Here is a 19,792-nt window from a genome sequence, read left to right on the forward strand (position 1 = left end):
TCCCAGAGGCATCAGCCCCAATAACACAGGGCTACAAACAGAAGTGGTGGCTTCACCTGACCTGTCCAGCAGCCACTGCTTTAAATTCACATGACCTGCACCCCAGCCCAGAACAGTAGCCAAAGGCTCGCTTTGCCAGGCCTGCTGGGCAGAAGGTGGCACCTCCCTCTCTCAGGATTCCCAAATGTGATGAAGGGACGCACCTCAGGCTGAGCAGAAATGCCCGAGATGGTCTCAGCTTGCCCAAGAGCTGAAGCTTCTCTCTCAGTGACGTTGAGAAAATCACCCCACACCACCCTGAGAGGTCGCCTCGTGTGGGCGGGCATGGAGGTGTCCAGCCCCTGAGCGCTCCACCTGCCTCCCTCTTTGACAGCCATGCACAAAGTAGAAGGTGTGTGGGTCACAAAGGCCAACCCACTCGGCTCTGCCACCGACCAGCTGTGTGCTCTCAGGCAAGTGGCTCAAGCTCTATTTGAGCCTGTTTCTTCGTCTGTCCAGTGGGGGTTAAGGTAATACTTAACTGACAACAAGGGTGTAGACATTAGCAGAAGTGTCTATAGAATGCCTCTTGTGCTTGACACACCATAGCTGCTCAATGGTCAATAACGGATGCCTATTGGTAATTGTCCTGGTAGCTAACCTGTGTCCCGGGTAATGGGAACATTCCCACCCTGGCACCATCAAGGTCTGGGCGATTTGAAGAGGAGGGCACCTGAGAAGGGGAGTACATGAGATATTGATGTCCCCCCATTGGGCAGGAATAAGAAATTCAAAGAGAGTCCATGGGAGGTCAGGGGGTAGGTCAGTTCTTTATACGTAGTTCAGATAGGAGGGCTGGCAACTTACCTTTTCCAAATGAAAATTAAAAACAAAAAAAGCACTGGTAGTTGCCACTACAGGCTAGAGTAAGGTGTCTGAACCTGCTAATGGTCCCAGGGACATTTTGTGGGAATTGCTTTCAAAAGATATGACTGCTGATAGATTCCATTGACCCACCGTTAACATGGCAAACCTGCTTATTTATAGCACCATACATAAGATGGTGGGCTGTTTCAAAAGAATCCATTATTTTCATTTTGATCATATTCCTTATTTTTTTAACAGGTTTAAATGTGCATGAATGTATATTAATTCTTCAGCCAGTGAACTTTTTTTTTATTAATTCAATTTTCACCTCTCTCGTGACTTTTTTATTTGGCTGTTATTTTATGTTTGTGGTATCTTATTTTAAAAAGCCAAATAAAGAGAATATTTTAAAACCAAATAAAATGCCCTTCAGCTCCTGAGAGAGATCAGAAAGCTTGGCAAGGACCCGGGAGTAATATAGACCCCAGGAATGGATCTTGCCTCAGGGCTGTCCCCCCGCCCCACCCCCCAACCCACTACGGAAGAGTCAGGAGGGGAGGAGTCAGGAGGGGAGGAGTCAGGAGGGGAGGCCGTCTCTCCATGCTTCTCTGGCCTAACTCTGCTGTGGATCAGCAGTGCGTAATCTCGGGTTAGTCCCATCACCTGGTTTTCCCATTTCCTCTGCTCCACCTTCCCTCACCAAATTGAGCAGAGGGTAATGAGAGAGGGGGAGTTGAAAAGCTTGTTGAAACTATTCTATGTTAAGGATGGATTTTCCCACCATCCCTTGCCAGAGTTTCTCAGACCCCTAAACTATCCAAAGCAAATGGCACTCTTTTCCCAATTTTAAACGTCATTGAGAAAGTAGATGCCACAGAATTCCTTATACTCCCTTTTGAAATCATTCCTTATGCTTTGTTCAGTGGAGAAGGATCACCAGGGGCACCAACCTCCAGGGAAGTCACCTGATAAAGTTAGGCAGATCTTTGACTTCTCCGCCTCCTGTCGAACTCAAGCCAGGACACTCACATTTCCACTTGGATCTTAGTCAGACTCCTGACTGCTTTCGTCAGCAAGTCTCCCCCAGGCCTGTGATTTCACACATGCTCATCATTTATGAACTTGAGCATCAGCTACTCACAGGTGACCTTCAGTCTCCTTGCGAGGACAGCTCATCTCTGGGGCCTCCCACTCCTTGCCGGCAAGGTCATTTGGTGAGCCCTGTTCAGCAGAACACCATTTTTCATTAGCAAGGATGAAAAATGCCTGTGTGTCACAACAAGGTGATCGGTTTGGATCAATGCAGACTAGAAATAGTGCTCCCAATTAGTTCTATAGCAAGTTTTAGTTCCCCTAGCAGAGGAATCTGGGTTTCTCCTCTACTGGAGAGAGAAGCATTGAATTTAGCCAAAAGGCAAAGTTGCTGGGACAGCAACTGAAAAAGAATAAGGGATGGGAAATTTCAAAGCAGAGAGGTAATAGCTGGGATATTTTTTCTAATCTTTTTTTTCTTTTGAGGTATAATTACATCTGGCAAAATGAACAGATCTGAAATGTATGGTTCAATGAATTTGACAAATGTATGCATCAGTGTAACCTACAACCATCACTCTAGAAATTTCTCCCATACCCCTTTCCAGTCCGTTCCACCCCTCTCCCCCAGAGGGAACTGTGATTTCTATCCCCATGGTAGCACAAATTTAGACTTGCTGGACTTGAGATCTGTAACTTTGGTCTGAGGTCATCTGGGCAAATCACAAGAAAATCTCATCAGCAGCTCAGATGTCTTTACTCCCTTAGCATTGAAAGGGTCCTGCCTGAGCCCCTACAGCGCGGCTCCACTGCCCCCAATACGCCATCTGACCCCCAGGGCTACTCTCTGAACCACAGCCCTTCTCCCAGCCAAAGTGTTTAGCATCAGCCTCCCAGGTAAGTAGGTGGGGAAAGCTCTTCATAACCCGGATCGTGCATGCTTTGTTGATTAATATCCGGAAGCGCGATGCACAGAGCCACAGCATGTCAAACAGCATGTTGATTTTTCTTAAAGCTCTGCACAAAAGGAAGCTATTCCTTTTGTGTGTTTCCTTTTAGAAACAAAAGATTTCATGACCACCTTCTTCCAGGCTTCTAGCCATCAAGATGGCCACAGAGCCGAAATGATCAGTCAGGGTAGAGGGTGGGTATTGAATGTGTGGTTGTTCGTGAACCCAGCACTAAGCCCCTGGTCCATGAAATTGAAGGATCCCAAATTCTACTGGATTAGACTTTGCCAAATGTCTCGAAGGTGAAAAGCACTTTGTCTGTATGCAAAGCTCGGGTGTCTCTGGAATGGACCTTCTGCAGCTCAGTTCTAATCACTATATTTTTTCACTTGGACAAAGGCTGCCTGCTAATAGCATTTTCAACCACCTTCAGCTGCCTTGCTCAGTTCCGCCAAGGCCTCAGGCTGAGTTGGCTGCAGTTTTCTGGCACCATGATCCGTTCCCAACTGACCGGCACTGAGGAACATCACATATTCACGCACTGAAAAAAACCACTTCCCCTGTAACTATGCAAGGTGCCAGGCAGAGGCAGAATTACCACTCTCCTTCTTGTTTCCTTCAGAATCATCTAAGACGGAGGCAGGGATGGGGGTGAAGAGGAGGCAGGAGCCCTAGAGGGTACAGGTGGGAGCTCTCCTCTCTCTGGGCAGAGCAGGAAGCTCAGGAGCTCCCAGCAAGCCCCTAGCAGCGTAGGCTTTGTGGCAGCTCACCTCTGAACACAGGTAGCCTCTGCTGTCAGATTTCACTTTGATCCCTGAAAACTACAGGAGCCTCAGCTCTTCAGAAGGGAGGCAGCTGCTGAGCCAGTGTGATTGCAGGATTTCTTCCCCAAAGCCCGAGGCCAGGCATCTAGCCATGCCTGCATCCTGCATGAGTAACCACCTTCCGGTCTGAGCCTATCCTTCCTCGACCCAGGAGGTCACTGCGTAGGACAGATGGCAGGTGGGCTGAGCTGCCTCCCAAGACGACCCAAACTCTCACGAACCCCCTTAGCAACAGAACTGACATTTGGTAAATGCTTGAGCACAGGAGTGGGGAGAGGGAGACAAAAATGCCAAGGAGCGCCACCTGGATTGCTGAGAGGTTGGGAACAATCTCAGGGTCTGTTCTCTGGGCTGATCAGCTGCACCCCTTCCACCACCCGACCACCCTGCCCCCACCCCTGAAGCCCTAAGAAATGGAAGCAGCTGGGGGAAGGGGCGGGGCAGGATTGATGGGCTGGCCACAGGTCGTTGGAGTCAGAGCTGTGAGGCTGAGCTCAGGACTTAGGCAGGAAGAGATTAATTAGCCCCTCCAAGCTCAGCCCAGCCCACTCTATAGAACTGGGAGGGATGGGGGCCAGGGGCCTCAGGGCCAAATTCACCTAAAACAAATAGACACACAATCATCCAGAAATAGAATCTCCAACCTCCGTCGTCCCACAGCCCCCTCTCCAGCCAACATGACTTCATTACTGAGGAAGAAGCTGTAATGAGGGTTTGGATGCCTGGCGAACCTCGCCTTCTTTGTCTCTGGGTTTTTAACATACTCACTGGCCACAGACTGTTATTCAGAAGCTTTAGTGATTTCTTTTTTTTTTCTTGTCGCTAGCTAAATCAGAGCCCTAAATGCCGTGTATGGCAGACCTGGAACATATATATTTGAGTTTACTATGTGTAATTTGTGGCCCTGGTGGAGGAGGGATGGAAGGAGTGGGGAGGAGCCTGTATTTGGTGTGTGGTTGCCACAGCAATAAGCAGCACCAAGAGGAAAGCATGATTCCTGGGTGCCTTTCATAGGAGCGGGGATGGACGGGGTAAGGGGAGTGGGGAGGTTTGTTAGAGCTCTCTGACCAGGAGGCCCTGGATTCATCAGCTCCACATCTCCCCGGAGAGGACCTCACACACACCCCCATGCTTCCTGCCTCAGGCCTACATCGAGAAGACACATTCCCAGGTGAACCAACTGGATGACAAATGCCTCGAGCTCCATCTGAGGAAGGGCAGTCAAGGAGAGGAACAGCAGTGTGTGTGCCTTAGAATCCAGGGCTGGAGGGAGTCCTTGAAGGTCGGCCTCTGCCGTCTACAAGCTGTTGTACCTAACTCGCTCTACACAGAGTACCATCCTGCTTTTAGTGATTTGCAAAGACTGGCGCTGCAACCCTCTAGGATTAAAAAAAAAAAAATCTGATTAAAGAATGTTTAGCCCAGTATAAATGTATCCTGCTGCAGGCTAAGTTTAGTGTATTTGAAGATTCAGATAAGATTACTGATGGGGAGGTTGTGTGTGTGTGTTTAAGATAGGGGAGAAAAAAATGAAAAGTTTTGTCTCACTAGTGAAGAAGTGGAGTGAAAGAAAGGGGGAAAAAGAGCAAGAGAAGGTGGGCGCAGACTTTCCAATAGCCCCCGAGGGCAATTCCATTCCTGGACAAGCTCCCATCCATGTCATCAGAATTCTCAAAGTCAAGCTGCATGTCCCTCCATGGAGAGCTAAGTCAGATGACACACTGTCCTGCATCCAGCAAACTCACAGCCCATGTTGTTCATTTATTAGATTTACCCATTATCCATCAATTCATCAATCAGCAGGTTTATTGAGTACCCTACCGGGCTTCACAAACCTGATCAATTTTTTTTAATTACATCCAGCTTCCATGCAGCCAAGCCCAGTAAACAAGATGAGCCCTCGCACCCCACTTGGAAATGACCACGAGGAATTGCTGGCCCTTGCAATCTCACACTACGAAACAGCGTAGCCCAGGCTGACGAGCAATCATGTGCTGCCCTTCGCGGACGCCGATGGTGTCACTGACCCGCTGTCAATAATAGGATGGGTTTTGGGTGTTTTCTCAGACACAGTGATCAATCTGCTTGGGGCCAGCCACACTCTCCTCTAGACCCCTATCCGAGGATTCTGAAGGCTATAGATTTCTGAAAAGAGTGAGCAGGGACTGGGTGCAGACGACATCAAGGGAAATAGGCTGAGCCCCTGAACCTTGCTTATCCTTCTCATCCCTCCTCTTGGTGCCCAGTCCCGCATCAGAGGCTCCTCAGCCACCTCCTGCTGGGCACATGAACAATTGGCTACTCTTAGGACCCCTATCCCTCATGCACCAGGCCTCACCATCCAGTTTATTTTGTTCATTTTTGAGAAGAACTGCCATATGGGTTTTAAGGAAGGGTGTGTAGACTTCCTGATGTGGAGTCATCATACTCAGCCCCTGGGTACCGAAGATGGGGAGCCAGGAACATAGGAGATGCAGGAGTGCACTTCTCTGGGCCCTACAGCGCTCATCAGCCCAGGCTCAGGGGATGCCCTGTACTCTCAGTTCCAGAAGCAGTCATCCGGAGGACCCGAAGTCTGTGCGTCTCTTCCAGGGAGAACTCATCCTGCATTTCAAACAGGATTCCTAGGTCTTCTGCATTCTTAAGAATAGTTAATTCATTAGTTCCTAACCACCCAGATCCTTAGCCATCATCTATTTGGGTCAACCCTCCCTCCCTGATCTTGCTGGTCCCCAATCCACCTTTTCCTTCCTCACTTGAATAACATTAAGTTCAGGGCCGGCCCACAGGCATTAAGAGATGCTCTAAGTAAGGGTTGAAGTGCTTGGTTTTGGGTAAGTAAAATTCCCACACCCCAAAAAGAATACCAGCAACTCCCTCACTCCCTAACCTGCCCCAGAGTCCTGGTTGTTCCAACTGCCTGAGGTTAAGGCTCCTAAAGCCAGCGATTAAAGGGGTCGGGTAGCTAAGACGTTTGGCCTCCACGGCTCCTACAACAATTAACCCGCCTGTCTGGCTCTCTGTCTCTGTCCCTCTGTGTGTGCGTGCATGCCTGTGCGTGCCTCTCCGTCGCCTGTCTCTGCAGGGAAAGTCTCTGGCGGGCAAGCGCCTCACCGGCCTGATGCAGTCCTCCTGACAGTTCCCACCGCGGGGCCCGGGGACGAGGACCACGCGGGCAGGCGGCGGCGCTCCACATCCACGGACAGAGTCTCCTTACGGGGAGATTTGGTCACTGTGAAGGAGAAAGAGTGAGGGCGATGGAGGGCAACGGTGGGGAGACTTGGGGGTGAACAGGGAGACCGGAAGGAAAGCATCTACAGAGCCTGGGGTCGCCCGGCGGGGGCCCCCATTTACAGCCCTCTCTTCCTTGTACAGTCGTGCGCTGACACCCCGTTCTCTAAGAGGTCCTTATCCCTAACTCATTCAGGGGAGAACACCTCGTGGGGCTCCTGTTGTGACTGTCACCTAAGATTATATTCTTATTAGCATCGCTCCTCCGGCGGCCTGGGGGATCACGCCTTCTGGCAGACGCAAGAGGGACCAGCCAGCCCTGAGCACATCCAGTATTATGCGCCACCTCCCCACCATCCCCCGGTGCACCACCACACCCACCATAGTTACAGCCACTGTGTCGCCCCTGCCTCCCGCTTCCCCCCATCTCTCTGGCCACCGGGGTGTAAGGGGCCAAGAGCAAGCACCACCCTCACAACGTGTCCCAATCATGTCCTCAGCGCCGAGCAACCTCGTGGATGGCTTCACCTCAAGTTCTTTCAACCCCCTTGGAGGCCAGCTTTCCAAGAGGTCTCCACAGGCCCCGTGGCTGCCCTCTGGTCCTGTCAAATGTCTCAAGGGTCCAACGCCAGAGGAAGCACCGGTGTAGATGAAAGAGCTTGTGGTTTACCAGACGTGAAGGTCCTGACCATCTTTTTAAAAATTTATTACTTCGTAATTTATTCTGGTTTTGCCCCTTGCTCCTTGGTTTGTTCCCTCATGTTTTCCTCAAAATAAACATGGCCATGAACTCAGGGGCCATTGGGATCCTTCCCTCTGGCAGCCCCAGGTGGAAGCTGGGAGGGCTCCCAGCTGGAAGCGGCTGGGTCACAAGGTGGGCAGTCCTGTGGGCTGGGCCAGGACCCTGCCAGGCCAGGTCTCTGTTGGGTCTGAAGCTGGAGCAGAATCTGCTACAGAGGGACTAGGCCAGGGCCAAGTGGTTCTGTGACAGCCCAGCTAAGGCAGCCCACTAACCCATGCCGGTCATCAAGGGAAAAAGCAGACACAAAGGAAAACCTGCAAAAACCTGCAAAAGACCCACTTGTATTCCCTTCATGCGTGTGTCAAAAAGACCGTCTGCCAACTTGGCTGTGAGACCCTGTACGCAAAGCTCCAAGTCAGGTGCCTGATGCACAGTAGGTGCTTAGCAAACGGTAGCTAGTACTCATCATTGTCATTGTCGTCATGCAACTCCCATGAGCCCTCGGACAGAGTGAATTCAGAGACATGGTTTTGAATTGACACCCGCTCCCCCACCTGCTATTACTATCCTCCTTTGAGCTATTTTTGGCCCTAGGTGAGAAATCTGCCTTGGGACTGTATAAACAGCAAACAAAGAAGCAAAGAGCATCACTGGTCCGTCTTTCCTCACATAGGCAGACTCCCCAGCTGCTGACCAAAGGCTCACAGGCTTGTTCGCAGACCCTGCCTCCTGGGTGCTCCCCTTTGGGCCCCGTGGATGTCTGATTCCGCAGGGCCCTATCCCCAGGACCCCAGCCTTCCATCCCTTAGCGGGGTCCCAGGGGCATTCGGAGTCTTGATCATGGGTTCTTGACCATTATGCCTCAGTTTCCCCCTTTGGCAGTAGTTGCTCTCTCTTCGAGGCACAGTGGAAATTAGATGGTGTATGCTGAGTCCTCAGAGTGTCTTCAAAGAGTCTCATGGGACACTCCCATACCCTTGTTCCACGCGACCTCAGCACAGAGCCTGGCACTTGTAGACACTCGGTAACTACTCAATGAGTAAAGGACTGAGACGAAGCCTGATCCCATGTCCTGGGGTCTTTTGACCCCTCCTCTCCTCCTTCCACCCTTTTTTATCCTCTTGCTTTTCACACAGACCTCATGTTTCAGAACAAAATCACAGTTCAAGTTCCTCTGCACCCAGCGTTGCCCAAAGGAACCTCCTCCCTGCCAAGTGTCCCCAGGCTGGGCTGACATGGAGGTGCAGGGTATGTGGACAAAGGAAGTTCCAGAACAGTGGGCACCTCTGTGCCCTCAGTTATCCAGGGCAAGGGCCTGGCTGTCCCGTGCCCTTCCCCATGGCTGCAGCCAGGGCAGGGTTGGCTTCACTGGCCGTAACTTCCGTGCCCTTCTGGCTGCTACTCCTGAGCGATGCAAGCCTGAGGCTTGGCCCACCCTGGAAGTCCCCAGAGGGGACTGAGCCAGGTGGACTGTAGCCCTGAGATGGAGGAGGCTGAAGCCTTCCAGACTCCTCTGGGGACATCCAGCAGGCTCAACAGAGGAAAAGGCGCTTCAGAAGGACTCAAACCCAGAGCAATAACCCCCATCCCACCTCCCAACCAAGGCATGCTCGGTCCTGCGACCACCAGCACCTGCTTCCCAGTAGATCACGCCTAGCTATGGGGTGTGGGACGTGGCTGCTCAGCCCAAGGTCAGTCTACCATGCAGACCTTAGAAGGCAAGTACACTTGATCTTGACCAGTTCTCCACTGGCCTGGTCCACGCAGCCATAAATCCAGGCCAGATCAGGCTTTTGAAGGCAGTTCTGTAGCAAAACAGACTTTCCTCTTTCGCCATGTCCTGCTTCAGCTCCCTGACTAGGTGTGGTCTCTGGGCCTGGGGCTCTTCCCAATGAGGGCTCACAGGGCAAATATCATGTTGGCAGCCCCACAGTCAAAGCATCAGGATGGCCTTAGATGTGACCATCCACCCATCAGGCCAGACACACAGGCACCGGGCCTCTGCCTACACGGACGAGGAGAACTTGTAGATTGGCTCACGTAAATGCCCAGGAGCAGCCCGAGGGCCTGACCAGAGCAGCAGGAACTCTCTGGGCTGCGAGAGGGCTTTGCCCTTCCAGAAAGTGATGCTTTGTTCCCCTGGGAAGGTCTTGCTGCACCACAGGGACAGAGCAGGGCCTGGCCCGCCAGTGCAGTCAACTGGGCCATGCTCCAGCCCCACGACTGCCCAAGGGTCAGGCCAGGCCAGCGCCCAGGAGGGACCTCTCATGTCTCTGAGTTGTTTCTTGGACCAGTGAACACAGGGGGATATGCTCCAGGGGCTTCTCCCCAGGCAGGATTGCTGGTGTGTTCAAACTACCTCACCGACAGGACACTGAACCAGGAGACTGCCACCCGTCTGGCCCCTTGGCTGGTTGTGACAGTTGACGTTTTTCCTAAAACACACCCTTCCTGTTGTGCTCCAAATGCATGGGCTTCAAAAGCCACCACCAGGAAGTCTTCCCAGACGCTGGAAAGGATTGAGGGCTGTTGGTCTTTGGGCCTTGCAGAAAGTGCTGGAGGAGAGAGGTGTTCCAGCAAGGTCCGGGAGCTGGAAAGCCCTGCGGGGAGAAAGATGACATGCCACCAGCCTCCAAAAGGGCTGATTGAGTTGAGTGTACAGCAAGGACCATGTGTGGCACAGTCAAATAGTGGCCAAATGAATCCCTGATAACTCACCACTGGACCTTCTGAAGAAAGATCTGTGCTGGTGTAACCATGGCAACGGCAGACGCCAGCAGCCTACTCATTAGTACCACCCAGTGATAAGACGTCCCCTGGGTACCACCCAGGGGTCATAAAGTAGCAAAGTAGCAAATGTAGCAATAAGGGACCTGGGGGCTGTAAAGGGACAGGGTCCAAATAACCCAGCCTTGCCCTTTCCCCAGTCCCAGTGAGGTCTCAGAGCCAGCTGCTGTCAGCTGTCCCGGGAGAGAGGCCCTGCTTCATGCCGAGGGCTCCTGGTCTATATTCTATGCCCACTCACCGCATGATCACGGACACAGCAGAATGGCCTTCTCGTAGTGCATGTGGTTCTCATTAGTTTATTTTTCTGGAATTTGGGGATTGGACCCCAGAACCAAACATGCTGGTACAGTCTAAAAATAAATGACTTGAACCCACTACAATCCAGCTCACTCTGTGTGGCTCCTTGGTTTGGGGGTTTGTGGGCAGGATTTACCGCTAGAGAAAAAATCTACCACCCCTCCCCACTCCCCACTCTGCTCCATTATAATGTGCGTGCCCACACGCATGTACACACACACACACACAACCTGTTTCCCCTCATTCCCAAGCCGGATGCTGACTAGTTCAGGAAAGCTCTGGGGTATGTGACTCATCCTGGTATGTTGGGACAGTCATGTCACCAGAAAGCTGAAGCCCCTGACTCTGCCAGGGTCTCCTTGTCTGGGTGGTCTCTATGCCCCGTTGTCTGTGCTCAACCACAAAACCCAGGGCCCTGACGATCATCAGCAGTGGCCAGACACCACTCTGGCACTCTTAAATAAAGTCCCAAGATCGAAGTCTGTTGCATACAGATGGTGCTCCCTCCAAGGAGTCTCAGTTTCCTGAGTGACAGACAACCTCATCTCCCACTAACACCCAAGCAGTGGGACTCTGAGATCCTGGAGGTCAGGCTGACAAGAGGAGAAGAGAACAGGTCAAAAGAAACCACAGTACTGTAATCTTTCTATTAACCCCAGGCGGGCACCTAGCAGCTCGCTTCAGTGGCAGAAATTTCGCTCCCCAAAGTAGAAATGATCTCAGAGGCAGGGGAATGGGTCTTCAGCCACATTTGCTTGGGAACCAACTTGTCTCCCCAACCCCTGGGCCATCTCCCAAAGCAAGACTTCCTGCCCCGCAAGGTCAAGACCAAGGTCACACCTGCAACAGCACCTGAAGTGTCGGGTGTACCCCACTGTGATGTCCTGGCCCACCACAAAAGAGCCATGTTTCCCTGTCCTCTTTGATCATGGCCACCATCTCCAGGGAACCTGGAACTCCTCCTGCCCAGCTGAGCCATCTGGCTTATTCCAGAATCTTTGTTTAGCAAGCTGTCACTCTGTATGTGCACAATCCTGCTGACCCCCAAGAATAGGGATCGGCTTTCAGGTCCAGGGTGCAGGTGGAGATTTGGGGCTGCCGGCTATAACACTAAGAGCTGTGCCCACCCAGGAATGTCGGAGAGCCACCCTGAGTGTTTCTTCTCTCTGCACGCCCTTTTGGGGACTTCTGGCCTAAAGGGCATGAGGCTGTCCCTTCCCTTTGTGCCAGCTTTCAATTGCTCATTGGTCCCAGCCTCCTAGGGATCATCAGAGCCTCTGATGGGTGTCTCCAATCCTAGGACTATTCCTGGGATGTGGCAGCCTCCGTACTCTGTGGCTTGGAGAAGTATCCAGGAGGCCTTCTGAAAGGTGTGTCCCCTGCTGGGCCGCAGAGCTGTTCTGGCATGTTTTCCCTCAACCTGCCTTCCTGGGCAGAAGCACCTGCATGAGCTCATGACGCCCCTTACTGGGACTTCCAATGCCCATGGCTTGGCTCCCTCTGCATCCAGCCCTTCAGCACCCACAGTAGGGTTACAGGCTCTGTCCCTGACCCCACTCCCCGAGGGGCGGGCCTCCCTGGCCGCGGGGAGGCTGTGGGGGTCTGGCTTGTTTTATAGGGGCTTGGGGTGGGCTCGGCATGAGCTCCATCTGGAGCACAGCTCTCGGTTATGCTCCTGCTCCCTTAAAGCATAGGCTCGGTCCCCTCAGAGCCTTGGAGCGAGCCCAGCCAGGCCTGGCTTATTTCAGCCCCTGACGGAGAGAGCCAGCCCCTGATGGAGAGGCTGAGCCCCACATCTCAGTCTGATGCTAGTTTCCTCATTAGTAAACAGGAATAAACATTCCAAAATCTTAGGGTTGTTGTGAATATAGAGGGCTTGGCCTGTGCCTGGGACAGAGTAAGTGCTCGCGATGTGGGTGCTGGCATTGGCTGCTGCTGCTGCTGCTGCTGAGGGAGGGGCTGTGGTGCAGGCTTGCAGACTCCCGTGGGCAGCTTTCCCCAGCGGCGGCCCCTGAGTGCCACCCTTCCCGCCAGGGAGGCTGCCAGCTGTTTGCCTGTGCAGGTAGCAGTCTCTCTCTGCCTGTGACAAGCCCCCTGCTCTCTTCCTCCCAGCTAGGGCCTGCTTCCCTCGCCGTGTGCCGCTTGGACGGCATCAATCAATAATCCTACATTAGACCTCAGCAAATAGCAGAGCAGAAGGCCGGGGGCTCCTCCTTCAGACCCTGGGTGGAAAATGGAAGCAGAGGTCTGTGCTCTCCACCTAGATTCCCATTTGTCCAACAGGCCTCCATGGCTGCTTCACTGAGGTTTGGATTCTCAGCTCCTGTTCGGAATATTCCATTTCATGTCAATGGCTCGGACCTCAGACCCGGGATGAGGGGCTGGGCAAGGCCTGTCCTCTGAGAATGTCCAGCATGCATATGGATCACGTGTACCTCCACGGAGGGCCTGGCGTTGTTCCTAAAATGGCCAACTAAGCAAATGAAGCCTATTTTTCCTCTTTCTCCCATTACACCACAGAAAGACTGTTTTGAGTTGTGGAGAAGGAGGAATTAGGGAAGGAAAGTTTAAAAAGGGGACAAGGCCCCAGATATGTCTTTCCGTGCCCCGCCCCATGAGCATCCCCGCAGTTGAGCATCACTGGATATTATCACTGAGAGGGACCTTAGAGACTTTCTGGTCCAATAGTGAGTGTGTGTGTTTTATGTTTTGTTTACTTATTGAGGTCTAATTTACATACAGTAAAATTCACCCTTTTTAGATACAGTCATGCACCACATAATGACATTTCTGTCAATGATGGACCACATTTATCATGGTAGTCCCATAAGATTAGTACCATATAGCCTAAGTGTGTAGTAGGGTGTAAGTACACTCTGCCATGTTCACACAATGACGAAATCCCCTAACAGCACGTTTCTCAGAACATATCCCCGTCATTAACTGACACGAGTGTATAGTGTTGCGAATTTTGACAAACTTATACAGTGATGTAACCCCTACCAAAAATCAAGATAGAGAGTAATTCTATCACCCCAAAAAGTTCCCTCATGTCCCTTTATGGTTAATCCCCTACCACTCCTCTCCTCCTGGCAGCTGTTGATCTCTTTTCTGACCCCATAGTTCTGCCTTTTTCAGAAAGCCACATGAAGGGAATCTTACAGGATGTGGCCTTTTGTCTTGGCTTCTCTCACTGAGCACAATGCACATGTTGCATATATCAGTAGTACATTCCTCAATGTTTTGCTTTTATACGTAAAGAAGCTGAGGCCTAGAGGGAGAAGGCAGAGAGGAGGTGCAGGAGCAGGGCCTGAGGTCCAGGTCTTGACTAGCACCCACCCCTCCGCCCCATTGGCCAAACTTCTTCAGTAAAAAGTCATCTTTTCAACCACCCCAAATCCAAGACCCCCTATTTGAGAAAACACGTGATCACAGAATCTGCACACTGAGGAGAATGCATGACTGTTCATCTAACAGAAGCTACTGACTTGGAAACAAAGGGAAGCAATGGTGCATATCGGAGTGAGGCCTTATATATTCAGTTAGCAAGTAGTGCTTTGTAGACCCCTACCAATAACTTTGGAGCTCTCCTGTGCCTTCTGCAAATAGGTTAACACAGAATAATGAAGCTATCCGGAAGCCAAGTGCTGGAACAGAAACCAGGGACATTGGGATCTAGTGCAGAGTGGTGCAGCCGTGAAACCCAGGCCAAGTGGAGGAGATAACCCAGGGTTTCTCTGCTAGGAGATCTCAAAATCCAGAAGTTCCAAATAATTGGAGTGTTTAAAGCATCATTATGAACTCATGAATTTAAATATACTTAGTGTATTTCACTCCAACACATTTATTATCCATGTTGATGTCCAGGGTGTCCCACTTTTGGCCAGCAAAAGCCTCTTCCACTTGGCTCCTGAGTCCTTTAGACACAGCCTTGGTATCCCTTGAGATAATCCAGAACATCTTGTTCATTTCCTGTCTCATATCTAAGTTCCAAGTGAGGGAAAGTCTAATGAATGCTTTGCTATAAAATTGGGGGGTCCTGTGATAGACTTTGCCTATGGAAATTGAGTCTCTCGGGCCTCCAGACTATTAGAATTGAAAATACCATGAAGAAATCAACTAGCCCAGAGCCTTCTTTCTACAGAATAGGAAACAGGCTGGAGAGTATCAAGTGACTTACAGAAGGTTACACAGGGCTATGGCAGGGCAAGGGTTAAAGACTAGGTCACCTGAATCCTGATCCTTTGTGCTTCCCTCAGCCCTACTTCTCCTCACCTGTCCTCAACCCACTTAGTCAGGCCCTTCCCCTCAGGCCACATCCCAGCCTTTGCTGTGTGTGCTTAAAGGTGGATGTAGAAAGTGGAAGTATCTCAATTTCAAAACTTACTATAAAGCTACAGTAGTCAAGACAGTGTGGTACTTGTATAGGATAGACAATAGATCGATGGGATAGAATTGAGAATCTAAAAATAAATCCATATATTTATGGTCAATTGATTTTTAACAAGAGTGCCAAAAGGATTCAATGGGAGAAAGAATCGTCTTTTCAACAAATGGTGCTGGAACAACTAAATGAAGTTGAAGTTGAAGAATGAAGTTGGACCCCTACCTTACACCATATACAAAACTTAACTCAAAATTGGTCAAAGATACTAATATTGTAAAATTCTTAGAAGAAAATATAGAGATAAATCTTCATGATCTTGGATTAGGCAATACTTTCTTAAATATAACACCAAAAATACAAGCAACAACAACAAAATAAATAAATTGGACTTCAACAAAATTACGTATAACACCAAAAATACAAGCAACAAGAAAAAACAATAAATAAATTGGAATTCATCACAATTAAAACCTTTTTTGCTTCAAAGGACACTATCAAGAAAGTGAGAAGACAACCCCCAGATTGAGAAAAAATATTTCAGAATTATATAACTGGCAGGTACTTGTATCTATAATCAGATAGAACTCAATAACAAAAAGACAACACAATTAAAAGATGGGCAAAGGATCTATATAGACATTTCTCCAAAGATACACAAATGGTCAACAAGCTCATGAAAAGATGCTCAACATCATTAGTCATTAGGGAAGTGCAAATCAAAAAGACAATGAGATATCACATCACATCCACTAGGATGGCTATAATCGAAGAGATAATAGCAAGTGATGGTAGGGATGTGGAGAAATTGGAGCTCTCATACACTGCTAGTGGGAGTGTAAAATGCTGCAGCCACTTTGGAAAACAGTCTGGCAATTCCTCAAAAGGTTAAACATAGAGTTACCATATGACCTGGCAATTCCACTCCTAGGTATATACCCAAGAGAAATGAAAACAAATGGTCATACAAAAATTTAGACACTAATGTTTATAGCAGCATTATTCATAATAACCAAAAATAGAAATAATCCAAATGTCTGTGTCTGTCAACTGATAAGCGCATGAATAAAATGTGAACTATCAATACAATAGAATATTATTTGGCTAGAAAAGGGAATGAAGTACTGATATATAGTATAACATGGAAGAGCCTTGAAAACATGCTAAGTGAAAGAAGCCCATACTGTAGGGCCATATAGTGTATGATTCCGTTTACATAGAATGTCCAGAATAGGCCCATCTATAGAGACAAGCAGTAGATTAGTGACTGCCTAGGGCCAGGGATGGTAAAGGTCAGGGAGAAAAGTCACTGCTAATGGCTATGAGTTTCTTTTAGGGATGAGGAAAATGTTCTAAAATTGATTGTGGTGATGTTTGCACAACTCTTTGAATATACAAAAACCATTGACTTGTACACTTTAGATGACTGACTTGTATGGTGTGTGAATCATATTCCAGTAAAGCTATTAGAGAGAGAGGGAGAAAAAAGAAGAAGAAGAAGGAGAAGGAGAGGAGGAGGAGGCGGGAAAGGGAGGGGGAGGGGGAGGAAGGAAGGGGAGGAGAGAGAGGGGAGATAGCTATAGACCCGGAAGAAATCTAAGCCTGTTTTTGTAAGTCACACAGAGAACAGATCTGGTCCCTGGAGAGAGTGGGTGAAAGCAGTCGCAGAGGACTTTGAAATCCTGCCTAAAGTCAAAGACAGGGTCAGCAGGTGCCAGGTCATCCCAGAGCAAGTGGTCCGTTTCAGCCGTCTCTGCCCACTCTGAGAATTCAAGCCCTTGAGCCCCCCTTGTAGGGAACTAATTAAATTAGGTGGATTAGTGGTCTGCAGGGCAGGAGATCCACTCGACATTGTCTCCTGCCCAATATGAGCCTTGTTTCCCAAAGCTTCAAGCCACAGGGACATGCGGGCTGTGAGAGGAAATGCCCTGGTTGGAGTCAGAAGACTCCGATTCTAGTCTTGGATCTGCCACCGTTAGCTGTGTGGGCTTAGGCAGCTCACGGTAGCCCCACCTGGGGCAAATGTTAAAAATAAAGAGTGCCAGGCCCCACCTCCAGAGATTCCAAATGAGGAGGTTTGAGAAGGACCCCAGGAATCTCCATTTTTAATAAGTAATCCTATCTGCACAGCAAGGGAAACCATCAACAAAACGGACAGGGAACCGATGGAATGGGAGAAAATATTTGCAACTCATATATCTGATAAAGGGTTAGTAAGCAAAATATATAAAGAACTCATACAACTCAATAACAAAGAACAAACAATTCAACTAGAAAATGGGCAGAGGAACTGAACAATTTTCCAAAGAAGACATACAAATGGCCAAGAAGTACATGAAAAGGTGCTCAACATCACTAATCATCAGGGAAATGCAAATCAAAACGACAATGAGATACCACCTCACAGCTGTGAGAATGGCTGTTATCAAAAAGACAAGAAATACCAAGAGTTGGTGAGGATGTGGAGAAAATGGAGCCCTTGTGTACTGTTGGCGGGAATGTAAATTGGTGCAGCCGCTATGGAAAACTGTATGGAGGTTCCTCAAAAAAGTAAAAATAGAATTACCATATGACCCAGCAATTCCACTTCTGGGTATTTATCCAAAGAAAATAAAATCACTGTCTTGAAGAGATATCTCCACTCCCATGGGCATTGCAGTATTATTCACAATAGCCAAGAAATGCAAACAACCTAAGTGACCATCAACAGATGAATGGATTAAAAAAAAATGTGATATATGTATACATATATATAATGTCATATTATCTAGCCATAAAGAAGAAGGAAATCCTGCCATTTGAGACAACATAGATGGACCTTGAGGACATTATGCTAAGTGAAATAAGTCAGAGAAAGACAAATACTGTATGGTCTCACTTATATGTGGAATCTAAAAAAACCAAACTCATAGAAGCAGAGAACCGATTAGTGGCAGCCAGAGGTTGGGGGGCGGGGGGAGGTGGGAAATGGTGAAGGTAGTCAGAAGATATAAACTTCCAGGTATAAGATGAATAAGTCCTGGGGATCTAATGTACAGCCTGGAGACTATGGTTAACAATACTGTATTGTATATTTGAAAGTTGCTAAGAGAGTAGATCTTAGAAGTTCTCATCATAAGAAAAAAACTTATAACTATGAGAGGTGATGTATGTCAACTAAATTTATTGTGGTGATCATTTCACAATATATACATATATCAAATCATTATGCTGTACACCTTAAACTAATACAACGTTATATGTCAATTAAATCTCAATAAAACTGGAGACAAAAAGTAATCCTAGATGATTCTGGTACATAGTCAGATGGGAACCACTCGACTAGATGCTGCCTGTTTTCTTTCAGCCTGAGAACTATGTGGGAAGGGGGTTTGATTGAAGTCCAGAAAAGACATATAACCCCCATCCACCTCTTCTCCAACCAAAGATGCCCACCTCCCTCCTCCCCAGGGTAAAGGTCTGTGCGCTACAGTCCGGCTGCACGCAGAACTTCCTTAAACCACCTCCAGTGCCCTCAGCTGGCTCTCTGCTTGCCACCCTCATGAAGCGACCAATCCTGGGTTCTGCTCCTGGAAGGAAAGTCGGTCATTTGGTGGTTAAGGATGCTCCATGTATGCACTCACGCACATATGCATGCACGTGACAATGAGCTAATCTATTGAGCAGTTAAATGCTTCTCTTCATGTAAGACTTGCCACAGTGAACTCACTGAGCCTGCAGATGAATGCAAGTCAGAAACAAAGGGAAAACACTGGGATCCAACCAAAAGATAAATTACAAATTGGATCGGTGGCTCTTCCTCTCGCTCTGCCGTGGAAGCATGTTATTAGCTGTCTGGACATGCCCAGCAGCCGGCAACACCCACACACATGAACACATGCACAGCATCCACAAGGCCCCTCTGTGGCCAGGCAGGAAGCAGAGGTGACCTTGACACTTCTTACTCCTAAGCCTTCAGCACTAAGACTCGTGACTGCACTCAGCATTCTGAGCTTTGGGCAGGAAAAAGTGAACTTTCCCTTTGGCGCTCCCACATAGTACCAGCTGGTAAGCCCACAGAACTTCTGCCAGTTCACTCACACAGTGTTCTGTGCTATTCCCCCACCCCTGCTGCCCCCTCCCGCCCCCTCCACAGCCCAGCCTCATGTTATGGCAGAATAAGAATGACCACCCAGCAATGGGCCCCGCAGAGGAAGGAGGAACTGGCAGAAGGCAGGAGTGCATCTCCTCCAAAGAAGATAGCTGGGAATGAGGCAGGATTTGGTGACTGCCTGATAAATGACCCAGGGGGCAGCGCTGAGTGAAGGCACATCCCAAGAAGTTTAAGTCTGTAAATATTTATTGAGTTTGGCTATGTTATGTGACAGGTGTTGTGCTAGCTACTAAGCTTACAGAGTAGAGTAAAAGTGGTTCTTGTCCTCAAAGACCATACCTTCTAGAAGATACAGACATGTAACCAACCAATTGGGACAGAGCTGAAGACCAAAGAGAGGATGGAGAGGGGGTTGGAAAGGGAGAGGAGAGTGTTGAATATTTCAGAGGATTCAAATCAGGGTGGAGGAATGATGTGGGGTCAGTAGACCAAAGACCTGGTCCAAAAGAGGCTGAGGACAGAGCTGGCAGGCTAGCAGCCTGGCAATAAAGGCAATGTGGGAGGTGAAATGATAGAAGGTGGTGTTTAAAAACGGCATTTCAGAGT

General features: G+C 49.1%; 1 protein-coding gene across 36 annotated transcripts in view; it reads left to right on the forward strand.

Moving 5' to 3' along the window:
* RGS6 (regulator of G protein signaling 6) overlaps positions 1-10,792 on the forward strand; it is a 528,942-nt gene extending 518,150 nt beyond the window's left edge. For 23 of the 36 annotated variants that reach the window (XM_070250000.1, XM_070250011.1, XM_070249998.1 and 20 more), the window contains one exon: positions 6,738-10,792. In XM_070250000.1, coding sequence (XP_070106101.1) covers positions 6,738-6,904 — 167 coding nt within the window. In that variant the 3' untranslated portion in view covers positions 6,905-10,792. Of the gene's footprint in view, positions 1-4,796; positions 5,084-5,515 lie in introns of those variants that run through there. The other 13 variants (XM_070250022.1, XM_070249994.1, XM_070250004.1 and 10 more) reach the window with 5 other exon arrangements.
* The last annotated feature ends 9,000 nt before the right edge of the window (positions 10,793-19,792 follow it).

This window comes from Equus caballus, chromosome 24 (genome assembly GCF_041296265.1).
Source record: "Equus caballus isolate H_3958 breed thoroughbred chromosome 24, TB-T2T, whole genome shotgun sequence".
NCBI lineage: Eukaryota > Metazoa > Chordata > Mammalia > Perissodactyla > Equidae > Equus > Equus caballus.